The sequence below is a fragment of the Centruroides vittatus genome, unplaced genomic scaffold, assembly GCF_030686945.1.
Source record: "Centruroides vittatus isolate TY-2023 unplaced genomic scaffold, ASM3068694v2 contig_620, whole genome shotgun sequence".
NCBI classification, from domain to species: domain Eukaryota; kingdom Metazoa; phylum Arthropoda; class Arachnida; order Scorpiones; family Buthidae; genus Centruroides; species Centruroides vittatus.
In genome coordinates, this window is record NW_027122381.1 from 1,301,272 (window position 1) to 1,317,865 (window position 16,594).

The 16,594-nt window shown below is 39.5% G+C and overlaps 1 protein-coding gene across 1 annotated transcript; it reads left to right on the forward strand.

The window, feature by feature from the left end:
* The first annotated feature begins 1,691 nt into the window (after positions 1–1,691).
* Positions 1,692–10,000, forward strand: LOC136979408 (hephaestin-like protein). Its single transcript, XM_067275357.1, has 15 exons — positions 1,692–1,986; positions 3,711–3,961; positions 4,024–4,236; positions 6,063–6,232; positions 6,304–6,470; positions 7,062–7,168; positions 7,239–7,410; positions 7,480–7,739; positions 7,825–8,030; positions 8,097–8,247; positions 8,317–8,529; positions 8,596–8,797; positions 8,859–9,289; positions 9,379–9,537; positions 9,615–10,000. The coding sequence occupies exons 1-15, from the start codon at positions 1,763–1,765 to the stop codon at positions 9,911–9,913; spliced, it is 3,225 nt and encodes a 1,074-aa protein (XP_067131458.1). The 5' UTR covers positions 1,692–1,762; the 3' UTR covers positions 9,914–10,000.
* The last annotated feature ends 6,594 nt before the right edge of the window (positions 10,001–16,594 follow it).

The window sequence follows — 16,594 nt, forward strand, 5'->3', positions numbered from 1 at the left end:
TTTTTCCTCCTTTCTACGGTCTGGTAATAATAAAATAACGAAAAACTTTGTCTATAGAAACATAGGATTACACGAACAGAGTAGTGGCGCACCAGTGGCCAAACGGTTCTGTTCCCTGAACACTGGGAGTTCGATCGTGAGTTCGCGCCCGGCCCGGATGGGCTGGCCACGTGGAGTTTTCCAGGTTTTATCCACGTCTGTAGCGCCTAAATAGGGGCCAATTATCCTTAAAAAGACCTCCTTGAAGGCATTCCCCTAGGCAGATCGCCCAAGTGTTGCGTTGCCTTAACTTAACAAAACAATTAAACGAACTTAGTAGTAGTATAATGAAAGGTTTTCAATAACAGCGCCCTTTGGCCTTTCGATATTTAAAAATCTGTAAAACTACAATTATTGCAGAATTGAAATTATAAAATAGAATCTGCTGCTGCAAAAGTGGCACTGTTAGTTCGAGAGCGCCATATTTCTAAATGCGCCACCGGCGACAACCCCAAATTAAACGTACTTTTTGAGAGGAGACTGGAAATACTTAGCGTTAAGTCGAGTAACCGAAGATAAGTATATAACACGTAATAATATGGACACGCGCAATAAATCTGCCTTCAAGGAGGGTCTTTTTAAGGATAATTAGCCCCTATTTAAGGCGCTACAGACGTGGATAAACTCCGGAAAACTCCACCATCCATCATTTCGAATTTCCAAAGTGTTCATCGCGGATGTCGCGCATTGTTAACATTTCCAATTAAGATATATTTGCCTAGAAATCTCAACAGGCTTCTGCCAGAACACTTGCATATTCGAGTCCGCAGAGATCCGCAACGAACCATTTGAAAAGTCAGTTTTGTTCGAGATATCGTAACGCGTAGTGTTGTTTACAGTGACTCGTTATAGCTTCGTGGGGCCCGGACGAATTTGAATTAGGGGGCCCCACGTACGGTGCCGCCGTCAGACATTTTTCTTCGGGGGAAATATCTTCTTATAAAAGATTGGCTTCCGTCGGTGGGGGCTCAGACAATTGCCCTCAATACCCATAGGATAATTACAACTATAAGAATTGAAACTAATTTAGTACGTTTTCGATCTTTGTATGAAAGCAGCGCTCTGATTGGCGTACTTGTAGTACGTGTGACATATCCGATACTAAATAATTTAATCGAGTGATTAATTATCACGAGGTGTTGCAACATTCCCAAGCTGGTTGCAATATCCTGGGGTGCGGCGAAAGACGGGTTGGCACATCACCGGTCGAATTGAAGTAGGCTATCAAAAATATTCGCCTTCACGCCAAATTTTTTATTAATTTTCTTAAAAAGTAAAATAATTTTTCACTTAAAAATTATTTTTTTGGTTTTTTTTAGATGTAATTTAAAGCTCGAAAAATCTCAAAAATTCAAAAAAATCAAGGTTTGTTGATTTTTTTGAATTTTGTGTCGCAACAATCGTCACTGGTGAATGAATTAAAATAAATAATTTAAATATAAAAACCAAGGACCGGTTTGTAAGCATCCTTTGCATAGTCTCGTGTCTCGTGTTTCCTGCAATTTAAAATGCGACCGTCACACGAAGATCATTAGTGAAAAGGTACAATTGTGAATTTTACGTCTCCCTCCAATTATACAAAATTTCTACACGGGAGGAGACGGCACTTCCGCCATTTACTACACTTTGAAAGTAAGTCTCATCCACTCTCGTGTGTATCTCGAAAATGAGTCATGCAATTTCCTAGAATATTGCGCGAATAAATCAAACTTATTTGCACTTCATGCCTGGGTGTAGCAACAGGTCGGTGTGGATTATAATGGGGATAGCAACACTGGTGTCGTTCGTAGTCATTTTAGTGGTGTGCGTGGCCTATGTGGTGGGGTCGGCAACCCCCTCCACGCGTGACGACGCACCCACTCGCACCTACTACGTGGCTGCTCGAGAAATCGTGTGGAACTACGCGCCGGACGTCGACGAAACGCATTACCCACCGAGTCATAGCTCGTGAGTATCGTTTTATGCAGTACTTTTACCATAAATTATTAAACTAGTGTAAAATACGTTTCGATCTTTTGCGCGGTCGTCGGTTATGGAGGTTTCGAGGTCATCGAACAGTTCTGTTAGACGAGTCAAAATGGCGATCGATTTGCTATTTAGTCTTCCATCGACCGGTTATAAATTATCGATGACAATTAGGAATTGAGTAATGGTCTGCTCTTACGTCACTAATGAGGAAGTGGCGACTCGTTTTCGCGCTTATAAATTGTACAGATTCGAAGGTAATTCTGCATAATTGACTCGTTTATCCGTCCTTCCAGTGAGAGACATCCGACATATTTTTGTAATAGTATAAAGAAAAAAAATCTTCGTAACACGAAGCGTGAGGTACTGTACGTTGCATATTTAATTACGTTTACTCGGGAATGCGTAAATCAGTGTGCAATTGCGACGTATTCAATGGAATAAAGAGCTGTTTTTATCTCAAAATATCGTAAAATGATACTTAAATATGTAAAAGGGAACCTCGTCGATTATAAACATATTGTTGCTTAATCTCTGTACCGTAGTATATATTGAGTTAAACTAATGGGAACCGAATCCTCGACTGTTTAGCAAGTACTTTGACCGACGTCCTCCGTAATGATTCGCAATATATTTTTTCTATATACGTCGTATATAACGATAAGTGGGGATTCCGAAAAGCTGGAAAGTGACGTCATTGGCGAAAACACCACGGAAAGAATCGAAGGTACGATTACATGCCGAGAAATAAAGTCCGCGAAACTAACACCCACACAAAACAGACATCCAAATTTAAGGTGTTCTTAAACGGAAGGCCGAGAAGTCGGAGAGCGTCCGAGTTCGGTATCAGAAATGCACCGTGTCGTGCAAAATGCAGGAAGACGAACAGAAGAGGATCCTGCAACGAAAAGAAAAGCGCTAAGGAAGTATATTGGGGAATTTTATGTTTGTTTATGATTGTAACAAAATTTATTTTAATTGTAGGAAATGTCTTTTAAATGGACAAACAGATCCGAAACACAATGTTAAAGTGTGTTCGGGAGGCCGGATGGCCGAGCGGTCAAGATGGCAGCCTACCGCTCTGGGGGACCCGGGTTCGAATCCCGACGGGTCGAAAAATCCCCAGGAATTTTTCGGGGGGTGGTCCGTCCGGATATGTCGGGCCCCGTCCCTCACCACCCGGTCGCCCCATTGTGGGCCTGGCCGAACCCATAATGGCTTGCAAAAAGAGGCCCTCTTAGTGCCCACAGGGCGGAAAGAGTTAAAAAAAAAAAGTGTGTTCGGGTGATTTAAATAAACATTATTATTTCCGATCTGTAAGACCTAATTGCCGCATCCATAAATCCAGTATAATAAGTCCTGTTAATTTAAAAAGTACAATGGAACCTCGCACAAAGATTATTTCGCATAACGAGCAAAACAAGTTGTAAAAATTTGCCTCGCTTAACGAGCGATGTTTCGCATAACGAGTGACGAGGAGAAATCCCGAATTGTGCGCAATTCGGGATTTCTCCTCCTAATACAATTATAATTATGAGAACACAACCCGAGTTTTCAGATTTTTCAATAAATCGACTTTACATCTTGTTAGTGAACGTGGGAATACGTAACCCAACAATTAAGTTTAATGTATAGTAGAATATTCGCACGTCTGATAGATTTCTCCAGTTTTTTTACAATAATAAAATAAGAATATTTTTTTCTAGATTTATAGATCAACAATTGAGTGAATCGACGGATCCTCCCCGTTTGGGGAGGTCTTACCTGAAGGCAGTATTCCGTCAATACACGGACGATAGTTTCCAAACAGAAAGTCAAAGACCGGAATGGCTTGGAATTTTGGGTCCCGTGATAAAGGCCGAAGTGGGTGATGTCATCAAAGTTCACTTCTTTAACAATGCCTCGATTCCCGTGTCCATGCACCCTCACGGTCTGTCTTACGAGAAGAGTGACGAAGGTAAGTTATTTAGTTACTTTTCTGTTAAAACGATTTTAAAAGTGACATTTTGGTTTTCGAAGGGGCTTACTATCAAGATAATTCGACTCTGGAAGATAAAGCCGACGACGAGATTCCTCCAAACGGAACGTTCGTTTACACCTGGACACTTCCGGAATCCAATTCTCCTGCTTCGTCGGATTCGGATTGTTTAACCATGGCTTATCACTCTCATCGGAAGGCGGATTCGGACATACATACGGGACTGATTGGCCCTCTTGTAGTTTGCAAGAAAGGTAAATGCCACGATAAAAATTATACGAGACTTCCCGTGCTATCCTTTTATATATGAATCATGGAAAGATAGGAAATTTTAATTTCCTATTCTTTCGTGTGTCTTGATTCTTCAAAAATGGAGAATCCACCCGAAAGTATTGCCATTCAAAGGCTGTTGATGAACTTCTTACAGTTTTTAAATCTCAGAAATTAATTAAAATAATTCTTTTTTCTTTATTTTATACGTATTTTAAAAACTCTGTCCTGTGGGCCCCGAGAATGATGCCGATCGTGAGGTAATTGGTGGGTTCGCATCCGAATAAAGGGCTGGTCACGTGGAACTTTCCGGTTTGTTTGTTAAATTATGGCAACGCAACACTTGGACGTTCTGCCTTCCGGGAGGTCTTTTTAAGAGTAACTGGCCCCTATTCAGACGTGGAGAAAACCTGGGAAACTCTACGTGGCCAGCTGTCCGGGCCAGGCGCGAACCCATGACCAAACTCCCAGTGTTCAGGGAACGAAACCACTTGGCCACTGGTGGGCAGGAGCTTTTCGGATTTTCTTCACTGTGTCTAACGCTACTGTAAAAATTCAAATATGCACACTCAAAACTTAATATCAAGAAAATAAAACGAATAAAACGTAAGATTCCGGATTATTACAGGAATTTTTTTATTACTGTACATGAAATATAACGTTATCTAATTTAGTATTGTTAATTTTTCGTTCTTAAATTTTTACATCTATCATCCGTGAAACGAGGAACATCCGCAGAAATAGATGATAAGGCGATAAAGTCGATCGCCATCTTTTCCCTTTCTTTCTAGGAAAGGAATTCTCTTTAATATAAAAATCCTTTAATCGGATAGAAAAATAGACGGCAGTCATTGAATTCCCGAATGAAAAAAGTAATAGATTCTTGGTCCGAGGGTTAGAATCGATTAATGAAGCGGTTTTATAACCATCAGTATCTGTCAGTTGGTTACTAATACCCTGTCTGGCGAGCGGGTGCCTCTCGAGAGGACCCTCTACAGAAACTAACCCTTATTTAGGTGTTAGAACGCGTGAAGAAAATAAAATCGGAAAACTTCTTGCGACCAACTACCAGTCCGGCGTATCCGTGGGTTCTTACGGTGTTGTAATACTCTCTTGATACCAAAGCAATTGATTTTATTATCCAAAAAAGAAAGTCCGGATAATCGAGAGGTTAAATGTGGCAGCCTACCGATCCCGGATTTGTGAACCCCGGAAATTTTTCGGAGGTCCGGATATGTCGAGCCCCATCCCTCACCATCCGACGGCCTTACTATGGGTTTGGCCGAACTTATTCTTTATGGGCTTGCAAGAAAAAGGCTCTCTTAGTGCCCACAGAGTTGAAAATGCTTTAAAAATAATAAATAAATATAGTAACGCATATGTTTGACTTTAATTAGGTAAGTAAAGTACTCGTAATTCTAAGGTAATTGAAGCGACAGCGGGCACTTGGTCCCCGAATCTGCATCGTGCAACACCCATATTTTCAAAATCCTGGATACACCGCTGCCGTTTGATGTTCGGGTATGAAGAAAACTACGAGTAATACCAGAAGACCCACGCTGAGATTAGGCCTAATCGTGCCATACAAACTGATGATCCTCACAAAAGTAAGGATGTGAGGATCATCACGATTTGTAGTGGCATTACAGGAATCCACGACTCTCCTAATTGCTCCCATTAATGAGGTCACGAATGGAAACGACGTTTCAGACTTTCCTCCTCAGACAAACATATTTTATACAAATTTATTATTATTAATCACATAAACTTTTAAGTATTAATAATTTGAATATTCTCTTTTCGCCTGCAGGAACCTTGGAAAAATATGAAGAAAAGGAAGAAAAAACAGTGTTTTTGCTATTCTTAATTTTCGACGAGAACGAAAGTTGGTATTTGGAGAGGAACATCGAACGGAAACTTTCATCGACGGAACAAACACAAACTGTCGTCGAAGAATTGAAAGACGACGAAGAATTCCAAGTTTGTATCAGTTCCTCGCATTTGGCTTAAATACCAGTTTTAAAAATAATTATAAACATGATTTATGGTAGGAATCAAACCGCATGTATACCATTAATGGACGCTCGTTTGGCACTTTGGGTGGACTAGAATTTTGTGTGGGAGACGATATCGAATGGAGACTGATCGGAATGGGAAACGAAATTGACGTGCACTCGGTCACGTTCCAAGGCCATCTTGTTAAATTGAATGGACACAGGTAAATCAGGTATTTTTGTGCCGTAACGATTGCGATTGTCGTTGAGAAAACAATTATTTAGTTTTTCAATCGTCGCTGTCACTTTCTATGTAATAATACTTTCGATGATCGCTCTCCATTGAAGAACCGATGTTGACAATGGCAATGAACCGATACTCGTATAAGAATGACGAATTGCGTGGCCGGTCTAGTGTTAAATCAACTATTCGAATGAAAATTATAACAGCTATCTTAGGTTTGTTCTGGTTATACAACCGAACACGCAGAGTAAGAACTAGCGAGTGTTCTCTGGCCTATACGGTCTTTCGAGTGTTCCATTTCATTATACTGAATACCAAGAAACGCCAAGTGTTTTTGGTCTTGGTCTTTTTCTGTTGCATTATATTGATATATTCATTTAATAGCAGTTTTGGGGGTCGGCAGATCTTCATTCTTAAAATATATCCCGACAGACAGCGATTATCGCGCAGTCCTCGTGTTTGCTCTTTTTTAAATCTCATCTTTTCTAATATCGTCTCGGTGCGTTCGAGTTGTATTATAAAGACAAATCATTCAACTGCAGAGAAATAATTCGTTTTGTCATTACTCTAGGACCGATGTCATTAGTTTAGTTCCTGCGAAATTCACAAATGTAAACATGGTTGCCAGATACGAAGGGCAGTGGAAAATTCTTTCCGAGACGGGAAGTGAATTTCTGGGTATAATACGAAATGTTATATAATTTAAATTATCCACCCTCCAATATTTAACTTTTGGTAAACATTGCAGCTGGTATGAAAGCTCAATTTATCATTCGCAAATGTTCAAGTAGCATCGTCAACGATTCCTTCGTCGTACCAGATCATTCTAGAAAGTACTTCATTGCGGCCGAAGAAATTCAATGGAATTATGCTCCGTCCAATCTCAACAAATTTAACAATAAAGAACTGACGTCTGACGAGTGAGTGGTATCTTTGATTTTCTATCGGGCAATCCGGTATTACTGAACTACAGCTTCAGTCATTTTTAGGCACGCAGCGGTCTTCTTCGAGCAACAGTCGAATCGAATCGGTGGCTCTTATAAAAAAGCAGTGTATAGAAGTTACACAGACGCGAATTTTACTAATAGAAATCCTCGTAACGAAGAAGAAGAGCATTTAGGTCTGCTAGGTCCAGTTATAAGAATTGAAGTTGGGGAAACAATAACGTTAATTTTCAAAAATAAAGCCAGTCGTCCCTACTCCATTTTTAGTCCAGCTGTCGAGATTTTTGACGAAAATGGAACTTCCGGTAAGAACTTGTGATGTTTCTGTTGTTATTCTTTTAACTAAAATATTCTGAAAATGCAATTTTCTAAATAAAAAAAAAAAAAAAGTTAGATCTCATGGCGTTAAAGTCGAGGCGGGTTCTAGTGTTGTGCTGTATTGGTATGTGCCGGATTATCTTGGACCAAGCGAAGTGGATCCTCAGTGTTTAACGTGGAGATATTATTCTGATGTGGATGTTTTAAAAGATGCTTACTCGGGTCTCAATGGTATACTCTTGACTTGCAAAAAGCAATCTTTACAGAATGGCAGACAGGTATTTGTAATTCATTGCTACACTTGTACTTATTTTTTATAATTAAGTTTCTCGTGTTTATTATAGAGGAACGTAGATCGAGAATTTTCACTAATTTTCGCTGTTATGGATGAAAACGAGTCAAATTACATAGACGAAAATATTCTTACCTACTGCAGCAATCCCCAAACCGTAGATAAGGAGGATGAAGATTTTCAAGAATCGAATAAAATGCATTGTAAGACATTATAATGAAGCATATGGGCTATCTAGTTTATAATTTTCTATTAATTTATACCAATTTCAGCAATCAACGGATTGATGTACGGAAACTTAGAAGGTTTGGATATGGTTTATAACACTAATGTCAGTTGGCATATTGTAGCCTTTGGCAAGGAGACAGATTTGCATACGGCTTATTTTCATGGAGAGACGTTTCTTCAACATGGCATGTACAGAGATAGCTTTGTGCTTCTACCAAATATGCATTACACCGTGCTTATGAGGGCCGATAATCCAGGTATGACTATGATCAAACTGCTTACTGTATTGTTATCGATTTAAAACCGAAAAATTTTTACTTCAGGAGAATGGGAGTTGGAATGCAAGACAGTAGATCATTATCAAGCAGGAATGAGAGCGAAGTACCGAATAAACGCAGCAGACGGGACGAACCTAACCGAAGAAGGTAATGTGCGTACTTATTATATTGCTGCAATGGAAGAGGAATGGAACTATGCCACACACTCGCATCATCTTATAACTGGGGAGCTGTTAACTGAAAACGAGTAAGTTTTCGGCACAGAAACCTGACTAAATTATTCATAATTAACTGAATTTTCATTGCAGAGAGAGCAAAACGTTCGTAGAAAGAGGGGACGAAAGAATCGGAAGTGTTTACAAGAAGGTCATGTATCAACAATACGCGGATCCGGAATTCACTCAATTGATAGCGAAACCTTCCCACTTGGGAATACTTGGTCCTTTCATCAAAGCGGAAGTCGGAGAGAGAATCAGAATCGTATTTAAAAATATGGCACAAAATCATTCCTTCTCCATTCGTCTTCAGGGATTGGTGGCGGTTTCTGAGTGGGTGGCGGCACAATCCAACGAGATCGTTACTTACACGTGGAGAGTGCCGGAAAGAAGCGGGCCCGGAAATTCCGAATTTAATTGTACTTCTTGGGCTTACTATTCGGACGTCGATGTTACTCGAGATGTCAACTCCGGCCTGGTCGGTCCTCTAGTTATATGCAGGAAAGGAATTTTAGGAAACACAGGTGCGAGTTTACGTCATTCGCGTGGAAGTGAATCACGTGCCAATGTAATTATTGCACGATTTATTCTGGGTTTTTTTTTTACTAAATAGGTGCAAGAAACGACGTGGATCGAGAATTTTCCTTGCTGTTTACAGTTTTCGACGAGAACCTGAGTTGGTATCTACACGAAAATATCAATAATTACTGTCAAAAACCGGAAAGCGTGGATGTCGAAAACGAAGATTTCCAAGAAAGCAATTTGCTACACGGTTGTATCATTACCAATTAAAATAGTATCTATTGATACTGTTTTATAATAATCATTCTCAATTATTTATTATTACAGCTATCAATGGCAGAATTTACGGTTCGTTAGAAGGCTTGGAGGCTAATAAAGGCGATCGAGTGGCGTGGTATTTTATAGGATTAGGTAACGAAGTGGACGTGCACACCGCGCACTTCCACGGTGTTACGTTTGTCAGATGGAACGAAGGTAAACGTCGTAGTGACGTCCTCGAATTGTTCCCCGGGGTCTACGAAACAGTAGAGATGATGGCAGATAACCCCGGGCGATGGCTTCTACATTGTCACGTGGACGATCACGTTAAAGCCGGAATGAATGCCCTATTTACGATTAAACATTAAGTAGAATGAATGTTTTTTTTATCTATTAATACAACGTCCTGTTTTGTATATTTGCAAAATATAAAATAAAATCCGGTATTATTAAGAGTTCCAATTTTTCTTATTAATTCGATTCTTCACCGAACAAAGTGTAAGCTTCTTACTCCCTAGTCTATGCCATTCATCCCTCAACTCGTCATAACGCATGCAGAAATCTAAGTAACTGTTTCACTTCAAAATGGGGGAACGTAATAATTCCACCATCAAATAACGTGTGTAGACAAGCGAATACACGTTTTCCGCATTACGTTAACGTACGCAGTTACGTTACTAGCGTTTGCGGAATCGTAATACGTGTAAAAATAAATGAACTACGTAGAAAACGAAATTCGGTAATGACGGTAAATGTCGACTTGAGTATACCACGTTTGCGTCATAATGGAAAACACTACAACAGGCTTTACACGCGTAAATTATGGGCGACAGTATTTACGTAAGACGGGAAATAACGTGGTGAAACGTGTCACCTGCCCTTTCTAAACAAAATTCTATACTTGCACACGTTATTCCACTAAATAAATTTTTATTTGCCACTACAAATGTCTATTCACTTATGTATCGTTTTTCATTTCCCTGTGTACACCGTATTCTCCTATGAGCACATTTGTAATCAAGTTTTGTAAAGAATTGAATAATGTAATACTTTAAAAGTGGTTCAAAGTTTTACATTCGAGTACCGTAGTAGCCACTTATTACGATCAAATTGGTTCAAGATTGTTTTGGTAACAGTAACCGGCTGATAACAATATCGGGCAGTTGCCATCTTGCGGGCTTCCAGTGTATAGGGACTTGTGTTTACAGCAGAATTCAATTCTGCTCAATCAGATACCTGTCGATCGCGATCGACAGGTATCTGATTGAGCAGAAAGTTCTCGCACTTTTTGGAACTTTCTAGAATAACTTTTTTCTGGAACATTCTAGAATGTTCCTTGATAGTATATAAACAGGTCGGGGTACGTGCTATAAGAAAATACCAAATCCTCTCACTCTACCATGACCATCCAACCAAAAAGCAAGTTCGCCCGCTCCTCGTTTATGACTATCGTTCCAACAAAAAAGCAGCCAATTCTATCACTGACATCAATGCTGCGTCAGGCCCGGAACTGTCGCCAGAAGAACTGCATACGATTGGTACGAACGCTACAAAATTGGAGATCCCTAACCCAAGATGATCATGCTCTGTCATCTGGGATTCTAAAGGAATCATCATATTCGAGTTGCTGCCGCAAAATACAACCATCAATGCAACTGTCTACTGCGAACAACTCGAAGTCCGCGGTAGAAACTGGAGGAGACCGCCCGGAACACCAGAACACAATCCTGCTGCATGACAATTGACAGTCACATACGGCTAGGCAGACCCGCCAGAATCTACTGGACCTGAACTGGGAAGTCTTGCCCCAGCCGCCGTATAGCCCTGACTTGCACCTTCCAATTACCACCTGTTCGCCGAGCTCGATCGTCACCCGGCTGGCAAGGAGTTCAACAATGAAGCCGACTCGAAGGGCAGCCTGACCAACTTCTTCGAGTCGCAGCCGTCAGAGTTTTATCGAGATGGCATCCATTTCTTGCATAAGCGTTGGCAGGAAGTGGTCAACAACAACGGCGATTACATTGATGATTGAAATCAATTCTGTACATAAAATTTTCTTGGCTAAATAAAATGCGTCCAAAAAAGTACGAGAACTTTCTGTCCAATCAGATAAATCTCGAAAACATTTTCAGTCGATCGCTACAGTAACACAATTTCGTAATACTGTACTTCTATTTTTATCGAATTAAAAATTCACATTAAATCATGAATGTTTGCTTACAATCAATCAATCAAATTCTTTATTAGGTACAACAAAGTAAGTACAGTACATACCTAGTACCACTAGGCATAACTAGGGGGCGTTTGGAAATTCTAACCGGTAAAACCGCGGTAGTGGTGACTGACGTCATCGGTCATAGCCGGTTTTCCGGACGATTAGCGCATTTTTAAACACGCTGTTTGTTTTGTGGTGTTCAACATGACGGAAAGTTGAGAGGAAATTCTATGGATTCTGTCATTACTCTCGAATATCGATTCAGAATCATATGACGATGATGATTCGACAAGTTCATCAAAAGATGAAAATAAACTTGTAGAATATTTTACAAGTATCGGAGAAAAATTTATCTTCGTTTAGTTTTGCAAAATACTATTTTTAGTATCTTAGGAAACCGACACTAACTGCGGCCGGTAAAACTTCCGTTAACCTAACGGGTACTTTACGCGGATTCGAGATTAGTTTGCCAGGCCTGGGCTTTTACGCGTGCACCGAAAAATTAGTAAGAATAACGACAAATATCAAGTCAAAGTAAAAGTTTCAAATATGTTTTAATTAGTAAAGAGAATTTACTATGTACAATTGTCTATAATCCAAAACAAAATTTATTAACGAAAATCAACAAGTCAACCCGACAATAAAACTCGGCTACTTAGCTTAACTTAATATTAATTCCCCTTTGAAAATTTGACAAATCAAATACTTAAGAACTATGAACAGAATCTCTTACGAACTAAACGTCTATCCGTCACCTCACTATACTAGGAACCTATTTCCTCGATCCTTTCGTTATCGTCAAATCGAACTCCTCTTTAACACCTTGGATCGCCTAATTTTCACTCTGGACTTCGACCAGGAATCACCTCGTCCTTCTTCGGTTAGCGTGTTGGTTTTATGCTGTGAGGTGACGTCACAATTCAGCTGTGTTACTCCCCTTATTTACAAACTTAGTTTTCTAACAGTAAGTTTCTTTCTGGCAGCTTTAATTTTCCGACAAACGCTTATAAACCGTTTACAAAGTATTTAGCACAATTTTCTGGGATGTTTTATGATGGTTTAGTAAGTATTTCTTTTCTAGTGAGTGTGGGGATTCCCCCTCCATTTTTTCTCTCTGCGGACTGTTCATTTCCGCTGGGCAGCGCAAGAGCGCGAGATTTTTTTTTCCTATTGGCGCTCGTACTAAGAAGATAGTGGTGGGGAACCTTCGTCCTAAATAAACATAAGCCCCAAACAAAATATAATAAAACGAAAAAATAATAATAAAATAAAAATAACGCTCGGACTCAGTTCCTTACAGTTTATACTCTGAAATATATACATAGGTGCGTTTAGTCGAAAACAGCATAGGTTTATACATTAAGACCAAAACGTCCGTTTGAAGACATAAGTGGATGGAACTTATTGACAGTTTGAAAAACTAGTGGTAAGCAGTCTTGTTATTGACGAGGTCGCTGTAGTTGCATGGCCACTGAGTGTTATTAGCTTGCACAATAGCGCTAAGTTGAAGCTTTTCAGCTTCTAATGCAGGACAGTCATATAGATAGTGATGGGAGCTATCCTCGATGCTGCAGAATGGGCAACGATTCGTGAAAAAAGCGAACCAGTAGAGGTAACTATAAAAGCAGCCGTGATTGGTGAAAACTGGGTGATCTTATGGTTGGTGTGACCAGTTGAACTTCAACGAATCACTTATATTTGGAAAGGATTTGTGAATGACTTACTCACTGCGTTGATCCCAGTCCTCCTACAAGCCTTGCATATGGTCTTCCCCAAAACATTCTTCTTATAGTTCGGATGCAGATTTTATTGCAGGCAGCTTTTGCCAAGTTGTCGGCGCGTTCACTACCTATGGTGCCCTGATGAGAGCGGGTCCAGTTAATATGATAAGCATTGCTGGAGTTGTTGGTAAGGTCATAGATGTTATTAACTATAAGGTGGAGGTTCTTTCTTCTTAGAAGGGCAATGGTTGAAGCGCTGTCGGTGATGATGTTAATTTCCTCGTTATGATAATTGTCGGTGCACCAATGAATAGCAGAGGAAATAGCAAATAGTTCTTGAAAGACAGAACAGTAGCTGTTTAGACGGATTTTCTGGTAGTAAATTTCATTGTTATTGAGGTACACCACAAAACTGCATCTTACATTGTCTGAGCACTTCAAGCCATCGGTGTAAACAGTAATGTTGGAGTTTGAATTAGAATTAAAGTGAATATTGGGTTTTATGCTAGGATAGATGGAACATGAGAAATGGATTTTCCTTTCTAGGTCAACACTATGTATAATATTGTTGACAGTGGTAACATCTCTCCCGTTTTACATCCCATGTATCACAATGTAAATTAATTATTATGTCGACAGGTAGCTTCCTAGCAATTACTTGGAAACTACTAGTAGTATAGGGGGCTGTACGGTATGCCTTTGTAATTAGAAGTAGGGCTTTTCTCTGTGCCGGAATCAGCTTTCTCTTAAGATATACTTTTTGAGCTGATCTCCCCCAGCTACCAGCAGCATACGTAAAAATAGACACAAAGATTTTGTCATGGATGATGCCCATAGCTTTGGCACCAAGACCTCAGTTGTTTTTGGCCACACTAGCGAAAGTATTAAAAATCAGATTGGTTCGTTTGGTAATATATTTAACCTGGTTATTCCAAGAAAAGGTTGTGTCGAGTACAACACCAAGGTATTTAATATTCTTGACAACCTTGACAGTGTGGACTCTAGCATACAGATTATGTTGACCTGGTTTTGTAAAAATGATGCCCTTGGTTTTGTTAGGGTTAAAAGTCAGCTTGTTCTTCTGGCCCCAAGTGTAAATTTTGTCTAGAATATTGTTGGATCTGTCCTCCAGATGTGCTCTTGACCTGCCTCCGATCAGAATCATTACATCATCAGCGTATGATCCTGGCCAAAGCTGCAATCAAAACAGCTGTTAAATGTAACACATTCTATATAGGAGGGGTCCACAGACAGATCCCTGAGGGCAGCCACGAGTTACCTCTTTTTGGAAGGTGTATTCTCCATACTGTAGGATGGCAGTTCTATCTTTCATATAATCCTTTATGAGTTGAAATAAGTTCGCAGGGCATCTGATGGTTTTAAGACAGTGCAAGACCATAGGTCATCATGCACTGTTAAATGTCTTGGAAATATCTAAACTGATGCCTAAGACTCACTTATGTTGATTGAGAAGCAGTTTGGTGTTATTAACGACACCTTTCGTGGCGAAAACCATACTGATGCTCAGACAAATGGCCATTTACCCCCACATGACAATGACAAGTGAGCCTGCCGGCAATAAGTTTTTCTAAGATTTTTCCCAGTATGGGGAGAAGCGAGATAGGAACACCTGCTTGGCTTAGAGATTGGGATAATTTTTGCAGTTTTCCACACCTTTGAAAAGATTCCATGGTGAAGGCAGCTGTTGTACATGTGATGTAAAACATCAGGGATTTGATTCCATATTCTTTTGACGACCTCGGCGGTGATGTCGATCCCGGGAGCTTTGTTTTTGTCGAGATTGTGTATGATTTCATAAATTTCCTGACGCTCAAAATCTAGAATGTTGGGAGTGTCTATATCTTCTTGACTGCTATTCCTTAGGCCTTTCCGCCATTCTGTGTCATCTTCTGCGTGCTCTTGAAGGCAAAAGCAATTCATCTGTATTAGTGAGACTAAAGGTGTAGCTGTCTCCTACTTTGATAGTACTGAGTGTATGATTCTTTTTCAGTTTGCCTGTGCTAAATTTAGTCCAGTAACTCCAGGGTTTGTTGGAGGCCTGCGTACAGAAATCACGCCATGAGTTAATTTTTTACTTCTTAATTTCGTCTTTATATTTCCTTTCATGTGTAATGTGATCAAAAAAGCAGTTCATGTGCTTGAGCTCAGAGCGTAATGGCTCAGTGTGACAGCGCTGATCTCTTCCGTAACCTGTTGTTAATGGTCCTTAAATACTTGCTTACACTATATATACAATAGTAGGTAACAGCTGGTACAGACTTGGTATAAACTTTCATCACGTTGTGATAATTGTGCGTGAATTCTATTCGCCAACGAAGGCAAGATATAAAATATAACACCAGAAGACTCGATTGGTGAACAAATATAAATAACGTAGCTTTATTAATACAGTTTATCATAAACGTAGCAGGATCTTTTCTCAGGATCTCAACCAAGGTCTAATGCCAGTGATTTATCCCTCGTCGGGAGTACTTGAGGGTATAAAGAGATCAAGCGAAAGTTTCACACGCCACAAAAATAAATCGAAATTATTACTACCTTAAGATTATCTTACGTTCGAAGTAGGAGAAATACAGGAAACAGAGACTTGAAGAGTACAGGAAAGAGAAGACAAAGAAAAAACGTTGGAAATTAAAATAATTAAGATGTTTAAATTTAAATTAATAAGACGGGCAGCCACAACGTTATATTAGTTTGTTCAACAGTAGTTTGCAACTAGTTTTAATATAATGACACTCGATCGAGTTAATAAGTTGGCCACCCCTATCCTACAGTGTCAGTAGAATAGCAAATTAAACTGTAATCATAAAACTACAAAAAATCCAGCAGAATTACGTAACTTTTCTGTCTGTTTTTATTTTTAAAAATAACTTTTATATTATTAATAATAATAAAAAGAAGCAAAAGGCTTAATTTTAAGGGCAGGGATGAGTTTTATAAAAAGTTGTAAATGCTAATAACGAGTAAAATCGTCATTAAATAGGCTACGATCCTACGGGAGATACGATCCCCATTAAAAATAATACTTCCAGAAAAGTAATGTTTTCTAAAAGTTATCTTAAACTAATTTTGATTGTCATATTGTCATATTT